The sequence below is a fragment of the Spizellomyces punctatus genome (assembly GCF_000182565.1).
Source record: "Spizellomyces punctatus DAOM BR117 chromosome Unknown supercont1.4, whole genome shotgun sequence".
NCBI classification, from domain to species: Eukaryota; Fungi; Chytridiomycota; class Chytridiomycetes; order Spizellomycetales; family Spizellomycetaceae; genus Spizellomyces; species Spizellomyces punctatus.
In genome coordinates, this window is record NW_015971540.1 from 1,720,175 (window position 1) to 1,741,622 (window position 21,448).

At 46.8% G+C, this 21,448-nt stretch overlaps 6 protein-coding genes across 7 annotated transcripts; 4 read left to right on the top strand and 2 right to left on the bottom strand.

Annotated features, from left to right (window-relative positions):
- Window positions 1-2,353: 2,353 nt before the first annotated feature.
- On the bottom strand, window positions 2,354-4,486 carry SPPG_03056 (uncharacterized protein). The gene is made up of 3 exons (XM_016751341.1): window positions 3,955-4,486; window positions 2,993-3,823; window positions 2,354-2,928 (listed from the first exon to the last, which is right to left on the bottom strand). The coding sequence occupies exons 1-3, from the start codon at window positions 4,336-4,338 to the stop codon at window positions 2,488-2,490; spliced, it is 1,656 nt and encodes a 551-aa protein (XP_016610640.1). The 5' UTR covers window positions 4,339-4,486; the 3' UTR covers window positions 2,354-2,487.
- A 71-nt stretch (window positions 4,487-4,557) lies between these two features.
- Window positions 4,558-6,313, top strand: SPPG_09080 (the record flags this gene model as incomplete). 2 transcript variants are annotated; one of them, XM_016757234.1, is made up of 6 exons in its annotated part: window positions 4,558-4,808; window positions 4,886-4,978; window positions 5,056-5,179; window positions 5,252-5,454; window positions 5,518-5,632; window positions 5,700-6,313. In XM_016757234.1, 6 exons carry the CDS (start codon window positions 4,680-4,682, stop codon window positions 5,870-5,872), a joined length of 837 nt encoding a protein of 278 aa, XP_016610642.1. The 2 variants fall into 2 exon arrangements, with proteins under 2 accessions (XP_016610642.1, XP_016610641.1); XM_016757235.1 differs by having other exon boundaries at window positions 4,680-4,808; window positions 5,518-5,628; window positions 5,700-5,774.
- A 790-nt stretch (window positions 6,314-7,103) lies between these two features.
- On the top strand, window positions 7,104-11,194 carry SPPG_03057 (uncharacterized protein). The gene is made up of 17 exons (XM_016751342.1): window positions 7,104-7,175; window positions 7,286-7,746; window positions 7,813-7,936; window positions 7,998-8,285; window positions 8,358-8,506; window positions 8,572-8,654; window positions 8,724-8,768; window positions 8,832-9,114; window positions 9,189-9,323; window positions 9,389-9,549; window positions 9,625-9,657; window positions 9,720-9,788; window positions 9,842-9,908; window positions 9,981-10,044; window positions 10,106-10,187; window positions 10,255-10,278; window positions 10,352-11,194. The coding sequence occupies exons 2-17, from the start codon at window positions 7,440-7,442 to the stop codon at window positions 11,093-11,095; spliced, it is 2,658 nt and encodes an 885-aa protein (XP_016610643.1). The 5' UTR covers window positions 7,104-7,175; window positions 7,286-7,439; the 3' UTR covers window positions 11,096-11,194.
- Window positions 11,195-12,212: 1,018 nt separating this feature from the next.
- Window positions 12,213-13,528, top strand: SPPG_03058 (uncharacterized protein). Its single transcript, XM_016751343.1, has 4 exons — window positions 12,213-12,635; window positions 12,706-12,821; window positions 12,908-13,073; window positions 13,167-13,528. The coding sequence occupies exons 1-4, from the start codon at window positions 12,275-12,277 to the stop codon at window positions 13,361-13,363; spliced, it is 840 nt and encodes a 279-aa protein (XP_016610644.1). The 5' UTR covers window positions 12,213-12,274; the 3' UTR covers window positions 13,364-13,528.
- Window positions 13,477-17,643, bottom strand: SPPG_03059 (uncharacterized protein). The gene is made up of 8 exons (XM_016751344.1): window positions 17,435-17,643; window positions 16,831-17,363; window positions 16,149-16,768; window positions 15,855-16,089; window positions 15,322-15,795; window positions 14,426-15,263; window positions 13,890-14,355; window positions 13,477-13,832 (listed from the first exon to the last, which is right to left on the bottom strand). The coding sequence occupies exons 2-7, from the start codon at window positions 16,900-16,902 to the stop codon at window positions 14,204-14,206; spliced, it is 2,391 nt and encodes a 796-aa protein (XP_016610645.1). The 5' UTR covers window positions 16,903-17,363; window positions 17,435-17,643; the 3' UTR covers window positions 13,477-13,832; window positions 13,890-14,203.
- Window positions 17,644-18,180: 537 nt separating this feature from the next.
- Window positions 18,181-20,046, top strand: SPPG_03060 (uncharacterized protein). Its single transcript, XM_016751345.1, has 3 exons — window positions 18,181-18,544; window positions 18,619-18,905; window positions 18,972-20,046. Exons 1-3 carry the CDS (start codon window positions 18,301-18,303, stop codon window positions 19,890-19,892), a joined length of 1,452 nt encoding a protein of 483 aa, XP_016610646.1. The 5' UTR covers window positions 18,181-18,300; the 3' UTR covers window positions 19,893-20,046.
- The last annotated feature ends 1,402 nt before the right edge of the window (window positions 20,047-21,448 follow it).

Below are 21,448 nucleotides of genomic sequence, written 5' to 3' on the forward strand. Positions count from 1 at the left end.
CTAATGCTGTCTCTTGTTCCTGTTTGTTATCTCGGAAATCCAGAAAGCTTTGCAAGTCTTTTACTACTGTTCGGCTACCGAGGATAGGATGCCTTTGAATTGGTCTCGGAAGTCATGACCCAAGAGTACACATGTTAGATTGTAGATACTTCTGACATAAGAAAACTGTAGAGTGCATCACACTATATTTGCAGAACGTGCTACGCTGTCCGCTGACCAGAGCAGGATATGTCCACTGATTCTTCTTCACTATCGTCTGTGGCTGTATAGGATAAAGACATTGAATGTCAGGCATTGACAAGTAGATTCCTATGAGCGGGAATGTCCATCCATCTGCACGATTTCCGCTACTCGATTTTTCAAATTCGTCTTTAGCACACAGACAAGCTTCGCACGATTGTGGAGGACGTCATCTGTGCATTTGAGATTTTCTTTAGTAAGATGAACTACAGACGAGCCGACGAAACGAGGGATCGCTCGAATCGTTGTAAAGGGGTATATGCACTAGTTTTTATAACTGCCTGGATCCTCGTCATAGAAAGGACTCGACGTCGTAGCTGGCGGCAGATTGTAGAACATCTGATAAGATAGTCTCGTATCTTAAGGAGTTCCAGGGGCGTAATGATTGTTGTTGTTAGGAGATCCCCTTTCAAAGCGAAAGATAACACAGTTTCTCTTGAATATGTACATTTTCTAATGCAGAGGAGATACCCCAATCCGTTGCGGTTGGCACTTAGAACAGAGGAGCAGCTATTTCGCCGTTCGTATTGTCGATTTCAATGACAAGTTTTACATAAAAATTCGACAAGGCATGCACGAATACCCTCCAACAATTCCAGCGTGAAGAAGGAATACTGCATGTTACCAGTTAGGACATTCTGTCTCATAAGGGACCATTGCGATAATAACCAAACCGAAAGTTGAAATTCAAAGAAGACTAGCTCTTTCAGTAATTTCATTCCTTCTGTGATAAAAGATTCTATCGGACAATTATGCGGCGCGTTGTTCACGACAATGAGCGAACGTTTGTCCGTTATTGAAGTATAGCATTGCCGTTTTCAAAGCATCCTGGATTTAAGCAAGAAAAATATATTCTAAACTGTCAACGAGCCCCCATCATGTCAATGTTTATCTACGTTAGAGATCATCAAGACTGGTCTATTCAGAATGAACATTATGATCCGTATCATTCCGATGAAGACGTTACACATAGTTATAGAAATAGCAAAGGAGTTAGCTAACGAACAATTGACGCGTTGGGAAGCATCTGGGAGGATCAAACTACTCCCATTGACGGAGGAAACAAGAGGGAAGAAAAATGGGGAATTGTGCCTTTGGATGTAGATCATGTTTTCATGTTATCGATGACATTGCCTACGTGCAGAGACCGGCGACTTTCGACGTTAAGCAAGCTGCAATCGACAGCGAAACCGTTAGACTCGGCCCGAGCGGGATTTATATCCTAATGGATCCAACTGTGCATTGCAAACAATGAGAGTAACTTTCATGTGAAACTGGTATAGTTATATGTCATGGCAGTCATATTGTTTGCCACTAATAGAACCATGCCTGTTTGGCATCGGGTCGATGCAAAATCTTGAGCAAAAGGGCAACGGCGGACGTGGTTCTCCCCTTGATACGCTCCAGCCTTTGCATGTTTTGAGGTTTAATGGAGAACTGTACAGCTTCACACAATCCGAGATTATATTTGCAAGCACCGATATCAGGACAATATCATGTGGAGGGAGGTAGTCCTTTGAGGCTAGTACGCGTTTACAGAATCTGACGGTGGCATCAAGGGGGAAGGTCAGGGAGAAGAAGGATGACATAGGCAAAAGATATGCACGAATTCCGAATTGCAAAAAAAAAGCGCAGTCCTCAAGGGTTATAAAAAGGCGACCTTTCCTCTCCCCCCCCGGCACTTCTTTACTCCTCACCGACCTCTCCAACATTCTCTCTTTCTTTTGTGTTCTTGCTTTCTTTCTATGGTTGGAGAGAGGGGGGAGATCGCCCCGGGATTGGCGTTAAACTCGACTCGGTCAAAAACAGATACCGGAAATACGTGTAAGGTCGTCGTTGGAAAGCGACGTGTCGCTCCTGTCGGAGTGTCAGGGATTGTGCCGCGCGGGACGTAAGTGGTAGGAGCGCGGACGTGCTCAGAGCTGCATTTGTAGTGATGACGAGCGCTCCTCTCAGAGGAAGGGCCCGATATTTTTTACAACATAAAGGAAGAAAACTCAAAGAATGAAGACATGATGCTTGACTGTATAAGATGCGAGGTCCATCCGCGCTTTCAACCATTTGCCTTGGCAATGGATATGACGATGATCACGATTACGGACACCCTGCACAGATTCCATCCTGCTTCACGTTATGGTTCAAATATTTATTTACATGTGTGTGTTCAAATAGATACCACTCGATCGTTCCAATCATACAACAATAAAGTTCAACTGTCGCCTTCCTACTCTAGAGCTAAAGGGCATATCATCTGATCGCCATTCTCCTGTACGCATTAACCAACTCATCCTCAACGTCTTTCTCTCCAACAGATTTTCCACACTTTCCGCCCTTTTTCTTGGCCTCCCAAATTTTCCAAAACTTGAGGTTCTCATCGCTTGCGCCGGTCGCTACCGTTTGACCATCAGGGCTTAAGGCTGTGTGAAGAACACGAGCATCATGGCCTTCCAAATCACCAATCTTGGTCAGTGACGGATATTTCCATATTGAAAGGTGATTGTTGGGAAATCCATGAGATGTGAAAAATTCCTTATATTCCAGAGACCACAAGATGGACGTGACTTGAGACCCAGTGTCAACCGAGGCAATTTTTCCAGTGGTGGAAACGTTCCAAAAGTGAACTGTACGGTCGTGGGAACCTCCTCCTGTCGCCAGAGTGTTCAACTGCCATGGACACCATGCAAGCGCCTAGGTTTGAATAAAGCGGAGTCAGTACGGTGATGAGTTTTCTAAGAATAGGCGACTTCCTTACCTTTACTGCAGCGGTATGCTCTGCCTTTGTGAACTTAGGAAGACTCGATCTAGCATCCCATATGACAACCTGATTGTCATTTCCTCCACTTGCCAGGAACTGTCCATCCGGCCTCCACTTCAGCCCACAGACATCGGACTCGTGAGATAGCAAAGAGGCCACCCGATGATTAGCCAAACGCACATCATGATTCCAAATACTGCCATCGCGGGCGCCCGAGGAGAGTACATTGGTATCCCAGGCAAGAACACCAACCCTGCTAGCCCTTCCTCGCATGGTTCGCATCTTTTTCAAACTTTCGAGGCTCCATATTTCTATATCACCCTCGCTCAGACCCACTGCCAAATGACTTCCGTCGGGTGCCCATTGTAGAGATGCCACGTATGTATCCTCCCGGGTTACCGAGCAAAGTGGCGCTGTTTTACCCGTATTGCCGTTCCAAAGATATACGGTATTGTCAAGAGCGATTGCTAACATATTGTTCGCCGACCAGTCGATCAAATTCAAGTAGAAATCGTCAGAGAGCCCTGGAGCATCCAAAACCTTCTCCGGTTCCGATTTCACGCGCCTTGCTGCAACGGTAGAGTTGGGTTTGCGGAGTGGTCTACTCCAGGATGTGCGAAAATCTTGCCGCTGGGCTGCTGGAGGTTCTGCATTGAACGCTAAAATGCGCTTATCTAGAGCCACGCCGCACGCTTTAGCGACCTGCTCTTGGTATGCTAAAGTGTCCGGATCCAAAGTTTTCAGCTTTTGCCGATCTGTGGTGTCTCGAATATTGAACTGTGAGGATGCTCGATCGATAGCGTCTTGACTTGGCACAAATCGGTCATACTACATAAGGAGAATTGTGCGGTTAGCTGTCTGAATTGCACAATCAAGGCCTATCCAGTGATCCTCTAATCCATTTCTATATCAAACGAGATGTTCATCTCTTCTATTTAAACAGCTGTGTTCAGACCTACCATCCTTTCTTTTGCTTTTCCCCTTTTGCCACCACCACTCGGACTGACAGCCGCGACGCCCAATCGCTGCTTAATAAAGTTCTCTGCATTTCTCCCACTTATAACAGACGATCGTGGTGAATGCCCTAATCCAGTAGCATTATAGCTGCGCGGAGAGCGGGTATGGGCGACGGACGGTGAAGCACCTCCAGCTGAAGGACGGGTCGGTGTGCGACCGTGAACATGAAGACGGTCAGCAAAGCTGCGAGTTGGAGTTCCAGCAATCCGGCCAGCTGTACTCTTTCGCCGTGGAGTTTCCATAGTTTCCCTGACTCTGCGAGCTATCTGAGGGCTCATAGGGTTGAGACCTGTCTGGAGGTCCTTGGAGATGCTTGGGGGCGGCATGATCGTATATGGATTCCCGCAACGGCAAAGATGGGGCTATAGACGTGTTGGTCCAGCTTTAGAGAGCAAGTATAAGAAGCTTGATGGTCAATGGACGCGCGCAATGACTAGAAGATGAAGAAAAAACAAAATGGTGAACTCCAGGTTGAAGAGCTCTGAGGTGTGCGGAGTGTTTTCGGACGACGCGCTCGGTTTGTCGAAGTGTCTGCCAGGTTCGATTCTCGGGGCACACGAAAACGCATCGGCTTTTGGGACGCCGGAAAGCAACTTTCTTTCGAATAGGTTCCCTATGTTAAAAGGATCTTTTTTCCAATTGGACTGCCAACGAGGTCAACTACCATATGTCGAACCATTCGATGCGTTTTCAACACATGAGCGATATTGAACAGGGAGCGCTACTGAAGCAAATCACGGCTAGGATTACTAGTACAGAGAAAAGACATATCCACAAGACGTCAGTGTTTTGGGAGGTACATCCTTGAAATTGCCTCGTTGAATACTGGTAAAACGGTGACGACGCCGACCACATTGTAAATAAAATGCGTAGGTATGCTTTTTGTTGCCCCGGCCGGTGTTGACCCGCGCGTTTTCTGACAAGCCAAGATCTCATGGGGAACGAGGTGGGGAAGACAGTGAAATGGTAAGGCGGACTATAAAATGAAGTCGTCAGACGGAAAAGACCATGCTCATCCGTTATCCTGTTCATAAACGATATAGTCCATAGTTTTTCTTCTCGCTCTTGCCGAATTCGGACTTGCCGTTCGGGCTGGCCATGTCCTCGGCATACTCACAACACTCCTCTGTCTTGCTCAACTTTATGCTTCTGCAAGGCTTGGCACTGGTGCGGTTTTTATGCTTGCATTTTGCTATGTCTGAGCTTACTATGGCACAATGCCCTCGTGTCATCTTTCAGGAATCTTGGCGACCACGCTGGTTTATCTCGGCATGATATTGCGAACGTATATAGCCGCACTGGTGTACATTCAGGTCCGATCCGTTTGGAAAGGTAAAATCTGGACAGAATTCCCGGGGCAATACGATAAAAACGCTGGCAATATCGTTCGCTCCGCACGCGACGACAATGTGAGATGCGGAGCATTGGCTGGGCCTTTGCGGGTAGGAGAGTTTGTCGCGTATCCCCGCAATTAGGGAAGCTTACCATGGCAATGACATCTTTAGTTTCCTGCATCCAGCGATCGTATTGGAAGCTTGATATCTCGATGGACAGAGCAAACTGAAGGAGTTCGAGTCAAATCCGTACATCTGGGAAACAAGGAAGGTTTTCGGCATGTAGGTAAAACCTCAGAGTGGATTACATTCTGTTTGTGTTGTAAGAGCCCTGCTAACTCCCAGCATCATAGAGTACATCACAACTTTTTTTGGTTTTGTGGACGATATCGCGATCCATTATTTTCAAGAGCACAGTCATACCGTAGTCGAATGGCATTCACAGTCGAGATGGGCCAGGGATTTCGATAGAAACGCCACGAGATTACGAGAGTTTGTAGAGTATCTGAGGGCTCATTGTGATTAGCTACTGCGTACCGTAGGACTTTGTCCAGCCATCTGTTTCACCTACTCTGTAACTGCCGGGTTACACCTCAAACTGGAATGTCATGCGAAGAGCGAGATGAAATCAAAGATTAGGGCGCACACTAGCGTCGGCATTCCAAACGGTAAACCTCGCTTGCGAAATGAAGCTTTTGGCGAACGATCGTGTCGCATGATGGCGGCTGTATTTGATTTCTATTATGGTCGCTGCATTTTGAGCCCTTCCCGGCCATATGGTCTCCCCAAAAACTAAATGTATAGACACTGGGCCGCTTTCGAGCACATACCCAGCATTTGCCAGGGAAGCAATGCATTTGTTTGCAACGTCTACTTCATTTGCAATATCAGTTTTGCATTAGTAGAAATATAGAATTTGGGGGTATGGTAACGGAGAACATACCATCCCTGATTTTATGTTCGATAATTTCAAAGAAGTTATTTTGGCTATAAGAGTTGGTTCACTCTGCGGAGGCAATGCGTCTCAAGGTACTTATCGGACAGATTAACGGGAAATCTTACGGCATAGGGGTGTGTGGTGGTGCTAGTTGCAAGCAAAACGCTAGAAGTCCCTCATGCATAGCCAGCGCTGGACTGATACCGCTCTTGGCTTCCTCATCAGACGGGAGATTGCGTGGCATGTGCGGATATTTGAAGAGTCCCTTTCCATCCCGTCGAGAGACATCGTCCCCCATATACCACTCATTGTGGATCGCATGACCTTCGACAACAATATGTGCGGTCGGGATGAATGACCCGATTTATGACCATAAATAAGTTTGTTCAACATGTGCGCCCTCAGTTATATGACCTTGCGTATTCTAACCACAGGTATACGCATGCGTGTTTTTACTATTTAGATTGCGTACGATCTGTTGTCGCAAACGTGCATAGGCGAATGTTATAGTCAATGATCAGAATCCAAATACCAGTCATCCAAAGTGCAAAACAAAGATGCACTTCCAGAAACCAAGAATATCTACTGCTTATTTTGCTGAGCTGAGACATCCAACCAAAACTTGTGGCGGAATAAAGCATTCTGAAAGTGGACCTGATATCCAATTCCTATTGTTCAGAGGGAGACAGATAAGCGTATGGGAGACACATCCAGAAGAATCGTAAAAAAAAAAAAATAACACATACACACGTGAGATGAACAGCCAGGAGGTTGGTAATAACATGGAGTACCGACAACGGGGCGTCATGAAAGGGATATCGAAAACAAGCCGTAATAACTCGGAGACATTACCAACGGTTCCAGCTCAATTCCAGATAGTCGGGATTTTGGGGTAGTGTTCTTTATTCGATCCTTGTTTGACCTTTATTCTCTGTGTGGGTGGTAAACTATGAGCGCGCTACCCTCTTTTTTTTTGTTGTGTGATGGCAACACAAACTCCAGGATGTACAATGGACGCCCATTGAAGTGAGCCTCAGGCGATGGAAGACGAGACGCAAATGTTTGGCCCCGGATCCCCCATACTGAAAATCCGGTTAAAGCAGATGGCTATGCTGGCGATCCCCCCATCTGCGCGAGAGAGGACTTTATCATACCAATGGTTCGGACAGCAAGAGCGAACGTTGCCATTTTGGCAACACTGTTATCCTTGACACTCGACGTAGCGTATGGTCTAGTGGATCTGAAATTTGGTTCCATTCTACCCTTGAGCTATGCTGGCCTCGCGGATCTTTCCGCCGACATTCAGCTTGCGTTAGATCTCGCGCTTTCTGACTACAATACCCGAGTTTTTAACCCACTCAACGTGAACGTATCCATTGTCTATGCCGACTCCCAATTTACGCCGGCAGTTGCAAAGTCATATGCGAGGCAATTTGCATCCCAAGGGCTACTGGGTGTCATTGGTTAGTACTGCATCTTCCGAGGTAACAATCTTCACATTCTGATTAACCAGCTTACCCACCACCCAGGTGAGATGGGCTCCGGAGTCACGCAGCCTATCGCCCTGGAGTTGGCAGATAGGGAGATTCTGCAGTGTTCGGGGTCCGCAACTTCAGAAGACTTGTCATTGAAACAATATCGTTACTTTTTCAGGTAACTGCGATATGCAAGCTCTTTAAAGATAGATACTCGATTTTAGCTAAACTTTGTACAGAACAATCCCTCCTGACAGTGTCCAAGGTTTTGTACTTGGTCAGATCGTCGATACCTTTGGCTGGAAGAAACTCGGCCTGATTTACCAGGATACCGCTTACGGCAAAGGCATTATGACGAACCTACGGGCTCACGCAGCGGCAACTGATATAACTGTATTGACTAATCAACCGTATGTCAACGCCGATGACTACGAAGATGCGGTAAAAGCCTTGAAAGCGTCCGATGCGAGAATCATCGTCTGGACTGGGGTCTATGCGGAACTTGTCGATATAGTCCCAATTGCCAGGTAGCCATCTTAGTGACCACGCAATCCTCGTCCTGTTGGATGTAAGTATAACTAAAAAGGCCAATCATGTAGGCGTCATGGCTTATTTGGACCAAACTACGTGTGGATCGCAACAGAAAATGCTATATCGGCCATTGACGCCATACGGAGCAGAATTGCGACCGGAGCAAGCAGTGCTGATGACCTTGCAAGTCTAAGTGGATTGCTCATTAGTACACCTGGTATGGCTGCATGGTCTTCGACACGTATACCGGAATATTGAAAGAAATTGTTCATTATTCTCCAGTCGAGGGTCAGGGATCCCGATTCGACAATTTCTCTGCCTCATACTCGTCAACTTACCACAATTCCATGGGCCAATATTCTGCGGTATAAAGCGCACTTTGACATACGTGCCCCAAAATTGCCGCCATTGCTTAATCTCCTTCTGCATCATAGTTCTTTGTGGACTGTTTGTCAATCATGCTAGACGGGCTTACAAAGGTCAGTGTAATCGTTGGAAGGAATTGCATGCAGGGACACCTCCTGAATCACCTATTCATGCAGTACCAAAATACCTCGAATTCCACTTGGAACGACATTGCTCAAGGCAAATTTCCTCGCGACTTGACGGTTCTGCTGAAGCCAGTTGACGGGTTGACCGGTCTTACAGGACCAATTCATTTCAACACCAATTTTGATCGGATTGGGAGCTACAAGGTCCTCAATTTCCATCAAGGAGATTTGACGAAGATAGGCGAGACAGTCGACGAAACATACAACGTTCAGCGCAACAATAACACAGTCATTTTTGCGAGCGGTACCCCTGTAGTACCAGCAGATCGGCCTGGTTTGTAATTTGCATAACGTTGTCAAGCCAGCTCCCTCATCTTTTGTTGCTTACGGTTTCATTTTGCCCCGTAGTGCTTGTCCCGGACTGGTTTGAATACGGACATGCAGTTTCCGTCATTATCATGATCCTATATGGTGCAATGATGGCCATCAACTTCGCATCACTCGTTATCGTATTCCTTTGGCGTCGGCGTAAAGAAGTCAAAGGTATGCTACGTCGCTCATGCCATGAGGTCGGGAATCACGCATTTAAATGAGTGCTTGAACGTTAGCTCTCAGCCCCGAGTTCATGATTATTATGGGTCTGGGTATGCAGCTGAGTTACGGGGCTGTTTTCACCCTCATCGGAGAGCAGACTACCGTCAAATGCATGGCAAGACCGTGGCTTTATGGGATTTCTTTTGCAATTGTCATGGGATGCCTCATTGGGAAGGTCAGTGTTCCATACTTGCCGTGGGAGAACGGTCGTTAATAGAAGACTGATTGGTTTTGAATGCCTGCTCAATAGGCATTCCGTATTTGGAAAGTCTTTGCAAATGAGGTAGAGTTCACCGTTCTCTTGCGAGTTACTGATAGAGCACAATTCGATAACCCCTCCTGCAGCGACTTGCCGCCCCCATTAGGTTCCTTCAAATCCTCCGCCTGGCAGGAGCGTTTTCCATTGGAGAATCTGTACGTAGGGAGTGCATTCTTACTCAAGTGCTTCACTAATCCAAAGCAAACAGATTATCCTGCTTGTGTGGAGTATCTATTCGCCGTTGTCCCCTTTGATGGTAGCGAACAAGGAAAAAGGTGGGGTCTACTTGGCAAATTAAACCTACCAGGAGATGTTGGAACCTGATCGGTTGTTTTTCGGATTCGCAGGAACATTCACGTACGTTTGCGTTTCCCCGGAGCAATCTGACGTGTTCAACGGAGTGATTTTTGGGTGAGGATAGGCATTACAAGCACTTGATCTCTGCATTCCCTGCTTACTTACTTGCCGCCAGATACAATGGGCTTTTACTTTTGGCTGCAACTTATTTAGCTGCAGTGACGCGGAATGTACCATCTAGATACTCGGAATCCAAGGTATTTAGCGAGTAAAGGTGCAATCAAGCGGCCAATAACTAAAACGCACTGCATTGATCGGCGCTAGTTCATTGCTTTAACGGTGTATTCGGTAATGCCATCCGTTTCCGAGATTGTTGCTGATTTTTTGGCTTACGACCTTCATCCTTCTCAAAATATTGTAGCTACTAATTTGGTGCACGCTTATTATCGTCGTGTCATATTCCGCGGGCGCTGCCACAACGCTGGTCTTCTTTATTATCACCTTCGGTGTTCTTTTCGTGACAACGACCACCTGGGCTCTTCTCATTGGACGGGTCATTCTCAGTCAACTCACTAACGATCCTGCTGATGAGATTGCCAGCCTTCCCAGTACACCAAAGCTTATGCGGCAAAATGCAGTGGGAGCTGGGGAAGCATTCAAGAGTGCTTCTCAACTGCCAATGTCTGCAAACAGCAGCACAAAGATTCCATCCCCCTTAGCATCTCAGATGCTTCGTGGAGATATTTCCGAATTTCCTGTGAAAATCACGTCGTCGTGGATCTCCCGATGGGAGCGGTATGAGCTGATCTTTACTCTAGTACCGGTAGCTCGGTTAGCACTTCGGCCGGTAGCATCCGACAAGGAAGGTGGGCGGAGCTATTGCGTAGACATCAGCAAAGTGCAGGCAACGAAGGCAAATGTTAAGGGAGTTAAGAACTGCTTTGAGATTGTCGCTCCTGGTATTACGCTTCTCGTCCAAGCCACCTCTGAGGAACAAGTTCAAGACTGGCTGCGTAGAATGAAACAAGCAGGTTGCCTGCGGGGAGAAGATTCTACTGGACGGACCAGTTCAGCTCCTGGTCAAGGCGGCGGCTCGATAAATCGTGCGGACGTCGAAACCAAAGGAGGGAAGGATATTTCTAGTGCTGATGTGCTAGGAAAGTAGCTTCCCATGATAAATGACCCACCATGCCGTAGTTATTAGAACAAGTAGACTCATGTACAGTCCTATCATACACGACGTACAGTCCTATCATACTCGTCGTGTTCATGTTACTGTGTCCCCTCACACTTCGATATCCATATGTCGGTTTATGCTCTTCGTAAGCATTGCGTGACAGTTTGGTCGACAAGGTATCATCATTAAAGACCAACCGATGGGACTACTGCTGCTTGAAGTTTAAAGAGGACCAATTATGCCCGACTTGGGTTGGGCAATGAGACTGTGATTAAGACCAAGTCGCTTGACTTTGGACTAGTTAAGCGCAGCATTGCTGATGTTAGTTGGAAAAATACATTTTTCGTGGTTTTTTATGTTTCGGGCAATGTGCGCTGGATACGGTCATTTATGATGGCATACCCCAAGGATCGCAATGTACGGGGATCCAGTGCACACTCAAAAAGCTATTTTCGTCGATGCAGCCTAGGGATCCTGATATAGTTCCAGAAGGGGTTTTGACTCGATAACCTGCGAAGTTTTAGAGCGGCTGGTAATCGGAGCTCAGCGTTGGGGCTAACTTGAAGGCGTTTATAGGCTCACATGGTAATTGCCGTTTGCTTTGGTATGCAGGGCATGTTGTCTTTTACCTCATGTCCTGTTCTTTTGCCCATCCTAGAGCCAGGTTCACTTCCCTTCTTTATGGCGAAGTGCACTGTCTGTTCACGGTCACCATGGACTGCCCGCAGCTGGACATAAGAAATATCGGCCCGTATTCGCTTGAGGATGACTGGTATATTACCGGGAAATGCGTCTCAAACATCGGCCGTCTCAGCCTTTATGGTTTCAATATTATGATATACGGAGCTGGCATCTTACTCGGGATATTTGCAGTCGTACTGAATACCCGTGCCCACAAGAATTGGTTGAAGACAATGCCTGCTAAGCCAGTTATTGCCTGCCTCCTCGTATCGATAGGTAAGTAGCTCTCCATGCTCTGGCATCCACCGTACTGAATCGTGCTCACACTTTGTTTAACTCTGCGTTCGAGGTTATACTGCATCGTACCTTTGCTATCTTTTCCAAGTGCCACCAGCAGCTGGAGTAATATGCTGGTGGTTAAGCATTCAGTTCACCAATATCTTTCAGGAATGATCCGCTGTTTCAAAGCCTGGGTGCGAAACGAAAATGTTATTAATACATATTGTTCAACAGGTGGTGGTTGCAAACGGCTGGCTGGCCCCCGTACGCAGATTCATCGAGTTGCAGAGTATTGGGTCGGACGTCAAATCATCAATCAACACCGCCGGTACACATCTGGAACGCCATTGTTTTCTCCTACTCGGCGCTTCTATTACATATAACATCGGCATCGTTACGGGATGGGCGGTATATATGCAGCTCCATGATGCAGGGAAGGTGTTCCTTTTTCACACCTTGTTTAATTCTGGAACATTTCTGTGCCTTATCGTACTCCATTTCCTGTGCTCGAGATCGTTCACAAGAATACTAGTGGCATTAGGTGAAGCGGATAATCTTCACAAGCAGGGTATGCATATTTTCCCTTGTTTTTGGTGAACAGCGACTGTTCTGGTGAGCAGATAACGATCTGATGGTAGTACTTGCTCTTATTGCAGCTCTTGTGGTTGGCGGCAATGTTAGGCACGCGACCACCAATGCGGGCAACAATGTGATTTCCGGTGACGGAAGGAAAGTTCTTAACGTGATTCGGCTGGTAATGTAGACGGACGAAAGCAATTACGAATGCATGGATTAGAAAGTCCCCGACCTAGTGTATTGAAACTCGCAGGTTCCTTTCAGGTGAAGAAAACCCGCCGGGCTGCGTGGGCCTCCGCCGGTCCATCATTTCTCATCCAGAGCTCCGTTCTGCTTTGGACAGTGATAGCCCGTACACCAGAAGGCATGAATGGCCAGACATACCTATTCTGCTTTAGATCACTTGCCACCGCACCCGCTGTGATTGCAAGTTAGTTCTTGGCAGATTTCATATCGCGCGCCTTGTAACACTTGGCTCTTCCAACTGATGTGCTTCTCTGCCTCTTGGTTGGTCACTCGATAGGTCTGTGGATGTACGGAGTAGTCAAGGGCAGGGAGCGTGCAGATTTCACACCAGAATGCATCAATCACCTATCTCTTCGATCCACTTCTTTGCATCAGAGCGGAGAGGACCTCAAAGTAACTTCACAAGCGGTAGATAGTTGCATTGAAAGCAAGACGTCAAGGATATTGAATGACGGCTTTGAAGTGGATGATTAGTCATGTAGACATATTATGATTGGGAAGGATTCAAGGTGGTGACCGGCAAGGAAAGGTATCCAAGAAAGACAAATAGATATAGACAAATGGACACAATAGACTATTCTACTTCACGTTAGGGTAGCTCTCATGGTGCTTTTCAGAATATGAGATGGAATAACTTCCACAAGTGTAACTAATACGAGGCTATAGGGGAACGGGTGAAGTAAAGTAAAACCTGCGAACTGACTCTTTTGGAAAGGGCTTTTATGTCTAGCTACGGCCGTTGCGCACAAATCCCTTTTGGATGGATCATATCTTACCCAGGCAAGACGTTTAGAAGTGAAGGCGGGTTCGGAATATTGTCCTTTGATAAATAAACTGCCAGAACCCTTGTGTTCTCTCTACCTATGGAAAAGATTTTTGGATACTGACTCAACTGCTACACTAAGCTTGCGAACGAGAACTGCTAAGAAGGGACTACCGAAATCTGGGTCTTTGGGGTTAGAGTGCTCCCGAGAATGTCCAAGAGAGATGAGGTACTCACGAGACAGCCGCCAGGTTAAAGCTGTCCACACTGCTTTCACGTGCAGTTGCGCAATCGGATGCAGCAAACTTGATCAAGAGGACTTCGTGTGCATGCAGGCGTTCTGAGACCCGCCAGAAGTCGTCAGTCGTAGATCAGTTTTCAGAGGACCTGTTGCAGATGGTTCATCAATCCGAGACCTGAACTACCCGCTAGGTAAAGCGTGCCAGTCATGTTATTTAAGTGGAGCGGAGGTTATGGTATAGCGTACTTCCCACCAGTGTCCATCTACAAGTACCCTCGACATTTGTCGCCTTTTTAACTCATTTGCGGCCTCACAGTTTGTGCACACTGCAATATTTGCGGCCGGAGTATGTGCGTGTCGGACAAGGCTGGTCTGTACGAGGGCCACTGACAAATACATGATGGCACTGCATGCACGACTTTCTGCCAGGCTTTGCCTCTCGGCTACAAGGTTGTCGGTCACCTGTTCGATTAATGGAGTAAGAAGTGAATCTCAAAAGGGAAAACTGAACTAAGAATTGCTATGCACTGACCGCACACTTTGTTACACAGTAGCTGTTGCGTTGCCAATGTTGCTGGAGCACGATGTGAAGCAACCTTCTGTTTCTTCTTGATCTTCTTATCTGACTCGCGTGCTGCGCACACGCGTTTCTTGGAGTCCGTATCCTTTCCATCGTCCTCTCCATCATCTGCTTCATTGAAGCTATACTCCTCCGGCACATACTTGTCGTCTGCCGTCATATTCGCCAAATCATTTGGCAGAGTGCGATTCAATCGTTCCTCGTCTTCTTCATCTTCCTCATCTTCATCTTCCTCAATCTCCTCAGAGTTGCTGGCACCAGCGTTTCTCGGACGTCTTCCAATGGTTGCTGGAGGGTTTACCTTGTAGATTTCGGCTATGTACTTCAACAGCTTCGCATGGCGTTTCTCGAATTCCAAACAAGTCCACTGTTGATCGGCTTTCACAAGTGTCATGGTAGTGAGCGCGAAGGGGACCATCTCCCCTTTCCGATTTTCAGTATAGATATCCTTCTTAGTCGCCCATGGGGCGTTCGAGCACTGAATGTTCGTAGAAGCGGGAAGCAAGCATAGGTTGCCGAGACGATTTGTATTCCCTTGAAAGTCGATTTTGTCCCACGCACGTCCGGGGTTTTGAGGATAGATGTGTTCGATCTGAACCTTCTCCCAATCATATGCCACTTTAGTGGAAGACATCTCCGCATTAATTCGACGAAGTATATATTGTGTAGCGAAGATGCCTGCTCCGCCATATAGATTGCCATTAATGCGCGTAAGGAAAACTTTAATTTCTTGAGGCCTAGGTTCGAGCGCCGTACAGACCATCTCATCACTACGAGCGGTCGCTATGTCCTGAGGAACATTGAATATTAAACAAAAGAAACTAGTGACTGACTTATATTACCATTACCTTCAGAATGTCATAAAATCGGATGATCAGTTTTTCCTTTAGTGAATCCACTCCTTTGCGGGGTTGCTTGTAGCCCACAAACAGGACTGCTATCAGTTTCTCTAGTCTATTCCAAAACTCCTCCTGTTGGAGAAGCTTAATATTGAACTTTCCGGCCGCCAAGGCTACAGTAAGCCACGTGCGCCAAAGCAAGCCAATATCGAAAGTCGTTTTGAGATGAATGCGCGACTTATTTTCTCGAACCTGGGCCCAATCCAAGGCAGTACGACTAGGTTCCATGATGGAACGCCATAAGACTGAGTGCGTCTTGATCTTGTCGATCAGGATTCCGGGGGTCAATGTATCGAACATGTAACGGTGATAAGGTGAATTTGTGTTCCCTAATGAGGCAGAGAAACTTAACAGAAAGCTCGACTTCTGTGCAGTACCAGCCATTTCGATGCGGTATAGATGGTCAAGAAGTTCGCTGAAATTCTGCAAACTAAGAGTTATAACTATGCCGCCCCTCTGCTTCAGGTAAAAAGTGCACATACTGCTGTATTGCCAAGTTGTTTCTCGGCTTTAACCCACTGCCCAACTTTCAATTCATATCCATCTCCGACAGAAGCCTTTAGCTTTCCAAAGGTGACGGCTTTGAGATAATCCACTGGCGTTAAAGGTACACCGGGCACGTTTAAAGAAGTGAAAATGCGGTATGCTGAGTCCACGTCATGAGTATAAATAACGAGAAAGCGACACCGCTTATAAAAATAGTGTGCTAGTTTCTCCCTGATGGCGATGTGGCCTGTTCAGCAACCGTCCAATGCTGCTGATGCTTCAGCACTAACCTGCTTTCCCGTTCCATGTTCTCTAGAATGCCCGCCAACTCGCGCACGTTTTCGCTGAGTAACTCGACAACAGGACGAGCATCTCGATCCGGAACAGCGAGTTCATAATCTTTGTCTAAGTGCTCCTCTAAGTCTGCCGGGTCAAGGAAATGGTCGCAGAAAGCTTGGTGATACGGCGCAGCAAGATTTAACCGATACGTGAAGTAATCTTTCGGAACCGCACTCTTTATCCATTTGGTATAAACTTGCTTCTGGTTCGGTGGTGCGAAATGCCGGAAGACGGAAAGGAGCAATATCATAGTAGTTAGGCGTTGTTGACCATCCACTATATCAAGTACTCGTTTGCTGTTCTGCTGAGGAGCCAACACAATTGTACCGAGAGGATGATATGGCGCACGTTCTTTGCATGCATCGTGCACATCGCTAAGAAGCCGTGTTACCATCTGTGGAGTCCAACAGTATCGTCTTTGGTAAATCGGTACTGAAAGGATAATCTGCTGATGTTTTGTTGTTTCACCGAAAATGCCTTTCAAGCGCTTTTCGGTGAACAACTTATCATTGTCCTCACCAAAGAGTTGCGCGAGTGTACAATCTCGTACGTCTCTTATCGCGGTTTGATGCTTTTAGGTATATAATATGAGTTAATTGCCCTGGGAAGTCCAGCAAAGGAAAAACCATTTACCTGCTGGGCTCCGGCCATATTTCCTTGACCCTGATTTTGGCGACGAGGATGATGTCCATTTGCTGTCCCCATCTCATCGGAAAATAGTTGGCCACTCCATTCCCTTACGTAATGACTGGATACTATATCAAAAGCTCGCACATCTGACACAATCCTGGATGCAGATGTGCCCTCACCACAGGAGAGTTTACCTTAGGGCAAGCTGTCCAATTTCGGTGTTTTGCAGCCAAAACCATGCATCCTGAGCCAGAATCGTGATTAAACTAGATTTTGACACAATAGAGGCACTCAGTTTGAACATAGCCCTAGATACAAGACCACCTTTCAATGCCAGAAAGCCCCAAGTTGTCATATGCACTAATTTCCGATTGCTCTCGAAATATCAGCAACTACATCAGAGGGATCCTTGCCTTCCTCCACCTCCAAAACCAGCTTCCCATACGGCCCACTGGCGTTCAACATGATCTGGATGGTGCGCGCTGGGTCATTGGTGTAGATGAAATCTGGCTTTGTCCTCCAATGATAAAACGTTCCTTTTTTCAAATATGCATAGAATGATGGTGTTAACTTCAGAGGCCGCTACCTGAACAAAATGCCTACCAACCTGCTATAAGACCGTGAGGTATAACAACCCCATACCTGGTGGTATACCAAGGCACGGAGACATTAGCATCTACCCTAACAGAGTCGATCTCCGAGAGCGGAACGGTGAGATCAGTAAAACGCCCACACAAGAATTTCTGCAGCATCGTAAGGGACACCGTCAGATGAGAATCAACAAGGGTGATTGCTACGGGCATCGTGCAATATTGTAGGGCACTTGTTCATGACGGCGTCCTTTTATAAAAGGACCAATTCCTTGAGCCCTTGTGTGACTGATCCACATATACCACTCGACCACACAATGACTTTACAGATTGACATATTCTTGGGAATTGAAATACGCATCAATTGAAAAATGCGTGAAGTCAGTGGTGGGCCTCAGTAATTACTGCCCAAATTCGCACTTTGCTGTTCGCTATGAATAATGGTCTTCCTACGTTCGCCGTGTCTTCCATTGCACATAAGTGGCTCATTACCAGTTCGTGGTTGCCACGGTTCAACTGCGGGTGCCGGGGAGCCACGCCTCACTTGGCTCGCTCTGGCGGTATGGGAATTGCATTGCTTCCAAGTGAACAGTGATTGAGCACTTCCCATGAGGCTTCTTCTACGCCCAACTAAACTGTGTTGATTAGGTGAAGACCAATTCGGCTAGTGGCACAGTCATGTTGTCTTTGGCCCAGTCATGGCACATTTAAGGTTTTAAACTTTAAAAGTGGTATGCCAACCCCGATTTGCGACCGCTGGTGCCAGACGGCTAGAGGCCTTCATTGCTGCACATCCACAAAGCCGACGAACCAACGAACAAGCACCTGCACACAGCATGTGCATATAATAAAAGTAGAGGAGTCACTGCGCTGACGTGTAGTGATGTCCGCAGCTGCCTTTCTTTTCCAAGAAGTACCAGTCTCGACGATCCTTATCCTGCTCGGTTTCCTCGTTCTTCTCAATTTTGCTCGCACGCTCTTCACGATTGCATTGCGTGCCGGGCTAGTGGGAGAGATTGCCATCGGCCTAGTGTTTGGCACCCCGCTACTGGATTTGCTTGGTGTTGGGCTTCAGGAGACCTTTGCTGCATTAGGGTATTTGGGGCTTCTTTCCATTGTGTTTGAAGGTACGGATATCGTCATTGTTGGTTTGCTTTTGAGTTGGTATCAATAAGTTATTCACCATGGTGTCACTTTCAAGGTGGACTGGGAACGAACCTGAAACAAGCCAAGCGCAACATTGGGCTATCCCTGTTAGTTGGCACTACAGGCATATGTTTGCCGATCGTAACATGTATCCTTTTCTTTCACTTTGGGTTCAGTTCTACATTCTTGCAGGGGTTCACTGCTGGTGCGGCTTTGAGTGCCACCTCCCTTGGAACTACTTTCAGCATTCTGGAGGATGCAGGATTAACTAAGACAAGGGTTGGGACTGTGCTAATCAGCGCTGCTATGTTTGACGATGTGGTTGGGTTGGTGATATCGCAGGTACCATCAAAGGTTCTGTTTTACAATGAATCGGTTATGCACGTGCTAATATCAGTATGCATACAGGTCGTCCACGGACTTGCACAAGATGCCCACCACGGCGCAAATGCCATAGGATGGCAAATTGGTCGTCCGATACTCGCATCAGCTGGGTTGCTCCTGGTAACCTACGTACTTGTTAAAGTAGGCTTGCTCATCTTACCAGCACTTTTGGCCCGTATGTCATTGAGCAGCCGAGGCCACCAATACTGGAGCGTCGTAGCATTGTTCATTTTACTCGTTGCATTCATCGCAATATCGTCCTACAGTGGCACGTCACATCTCCTAGGGACATTCTTGGCCGGGATATCACTCCGAGCAATTGAATCCGGTCTCACGCAAAAGACAGGAGCAGAACCACATTGTGCCCCGTCACACATATTTGAGCGGCACATTCGGCCGATTCAAGAATATGTGTTTGCACCGCTTTTTTTTGCGACGATTGGGTTCGCGATACCTATTCGAACAATGTTTGATGGAGAGACCTTGTGGATGGGGCTTGTGCTGACAGTTTTGATGACCGTTGCCAAATGGCTGTCAGGGATTTCGGTTTTGGTTTGGAATTTAAGACCGAAAGAGAACTTGATGGATGAAGCAGCTCTGGAGATCGTCGTGGGGCCAAATTCTTTGGGTGAATTCAATTCCACAAGGGAATTAGTTCCGATGACGGTGCACGAAAATGCAAACCTGGTTAGCCCAGAGTTTAAGCCCGATACGCGCAATCAGAAAGACGTGAAGCTTCTCCCGTTAATGATTCTCGGATTCTCTATGGTTTCCCGCGGAGAGATAGGGCTCTTGATAGCAAATATTGCTTACCCTAGTGTATTAGACGAGCGTCTATTCAAAGTTTCCATATGGGCGGTGTTGTTGTGTACTATTATTGGGCCATTTGCCGTTGGGCACATGGTAAAAAGTGGAGTAGTGGAGCGCTTGGGCAAGTGGGGATGAATGGTGTGCCAATCGAAGAAACAAAATAGAAGAAGAACTTCGGATTGTGCGGACTGGAAGTTCTTCGTTTTCGTAGAGAGCAAATGCATGTATATGATGATTTTGAAATTGAAAGGAGCGCTTTCAATATCAAAGACATTCATTCATGGACGAATACTGGTTACTTTGCATCTTGTACTTTGCGAGACACGGGTCAGTCGCTTGACATTTGAAGTCATCAGTCTTCTCACCAGATAATTATGTTACCATAAACGTCCACCTTATTGAGGAAAAAATTCGGCCGATGTTTGATGCAAGAAATGCTCGATCATGTCAATAATCAATGTCATCCATTTAATTTATGATATTGTTTTCTATTTTGGTCGATCAAAGTTCGCTGTCCGGGCTCCTTTTTTACATCCTTGGATCGGAGCTGCGCCAAACACATCAATTTCAAAAGGAAACGAAATCGCAAGAATTCAAAAGTTAGGGTTAGAGTTAGGGTTGTGGCATGATCTTCAAGGTCTGACAGATTCTTTGCATCTTTAAAAATGTTAGTTGAGGGAGCTTCTCTACAACTTCAGTCACCCTGATACCAAGGGACGACAGGTATTAGAGAATTCTTTCGACTAGCCATCTTATTATTTATACTAATTATCGGATGACTACATCGATTGAATAAATGTCATAAACCGATTGATGATGAAAGATGCCGACTCTCGAAGCAAGTGGGAGAACTCCGGGAAGCATGACGAAAGACGCATGCGAGTGGCAGAGCGTCGTTCCAGGCGCTCCCTTGAAATCGTCAAAAACGCGGTCGTTGTTGAAAGGTCATACTGTGTCACTACGCGGCCGTCGCGGTTGTCGGTGTCGACAAACAGCTGTGTTCCGTTCAGGACGAGCAGCCCAGTTCATCGAGACTCTGCCTTTCCCACCAATGCGGAAATCCCTCATGGACGAACCTGCGGCGAGATCCCAATGTTGGATGAAATGATTAAAGATCGCTGTTGTGGTAGGGCGCATGTGCATTATAGACAGTTTTCTTCCTTCGGGTGATAGATATAGATCGTAGACTCCGAGTGAATCGAGACTTTGTGGAATGGAATAATTACGGAGAACATTGCCCGTGGTGATCCAATGGGTGACCGGTGTTATTCCAGCTATACTGGTCATTAACTGCTGTCAGTCAGCCGTCAGAGCCTTTCTGATCGGACCCACAACCGGGGCGGGCTCGCCATATCTACGAACTACTTCACTTATCTATTTGTCCAACAAAATCTAGAACCTCACACATCTGGATCATAATACCATCCTTCTTCCAGCTGTTTTGCACACATTGTCGTTTTAGTCGCTAACCAACCTGCCACAGGCCTGAGCAGCCAACATTGGAGCACCGTAGGCGAAAAACAGCATTTACCCCCTCCGGATGTCATCACAGCTTGCGTACCCCAACCCATCGCGACCAGGTCTCTGACTCGTTGCCCACAAGCACATTTTTGTGTAGACGCTAATTGAGCCGACACCTCTTCGTACCATCCTCTTCCTATTATCCGCAATGACGCAGGATCCCGAGGATT

Coding starts and splice junctions, on each gene's coding strand:
- SPPG_03056 (XM_016751341.1), bottom strand. CDS start 4,338: ATGCCGCCCCCAAGCATCTCCAAGGACCTCCAGACAGGTCTCAACCCT. Junction 3,824..3,954: donor GAAAAGCAAAAGAAAGGATG/GTAGGTCTGAAC, acceptor CTCCTTATGTAG/TATGACCGATTTGTGCCAAG. Junction 2,929..2,992: donor AGCATACCGCTGCAGTAAAG/GTAAGGAAGTCG, acceptor ATTCAAACCTAG/GCGCTTGCATGGTGTCCATG.
- SPPG_03057 (XM_016751342.1), top strand. CDS start 7,440: ATGGTTCGGACAGCAAGAGCGAACGTTGCCATTTTGGCAACACTGTTA. Junction 8,286..8,357: donor GATATAGTCCCAATTGCCAG/GTAGCCATCTTA, acceptor CCAATCATGTAG/GCGTCATGGCTTATTTGGAC. Junction 8,769..8,831: donor TGCTAGACGGGCTTACAAAG/GTCAGTGTAATC, acceptor CTATTCATGCAG/TACCAAAATACCTCGAATTC.
- SPPG_03058 (XM_016751343.1), top strand. CDS start 12,275: ATGTTATTAATACATATTGTTCAACAGGTGGTGGTTGCAAACGGCTGG. Junction 12,822..12,907: donor TTCTTAACGTGATTCGGCTG/GTAATGTAGACG, acceptor GGTTCCTTTCAG/GTGAAGAAAACCCGCCGGGC. Junction 13,074..13,166: donor CGCACCCGCTGTGATTGCAA/GTTAGTTCTTGG, acceptor GTCACTCGATAG/GTCTGTGGATGTACGGAGTA.
- SPPG_03059 (XM_016751344.1), bottom strand. CDS start 16,902: ATGGGGACAGCAAATGGACATCATCCTCGTCGCCAAAATCAGGGTCAA. Junction 16,769..16,830: donor ATATGGCCGGAGCCCAGCAG/GTAAATGGTTTT, acceptor TATACCTAAAAG/CATCAAACCGCGATAAGAGA. Junction 15,796..15,854: donor AACAACTTGGCAATACAGCA/GTATGTGCACTT, acceptor CTTAGTTTGCAG/AATTTCAGCGAACTTCTTGA.
- SPPG_03060 (XM_016751345.1), top strand. CDS start 18,301: ATGTCCGCAGCTGCCTTTCTTTTCCAAGAAGTACCAGTCTCGACGATC. Junction 18,545..18,618: donor TCTTTCCATTGTGTTTGAAG/GTACGGATATCG, acceptor GTCACTTTCAAG/GTGGACTGGGAACGAACCTG. Junction 18,906..18,971: donor TTGGGTTGGTGATATCGCAG/GTACCATCAAAG, acceptor GTATGCATACAG/GTCGTCCACGGACTTGCACA.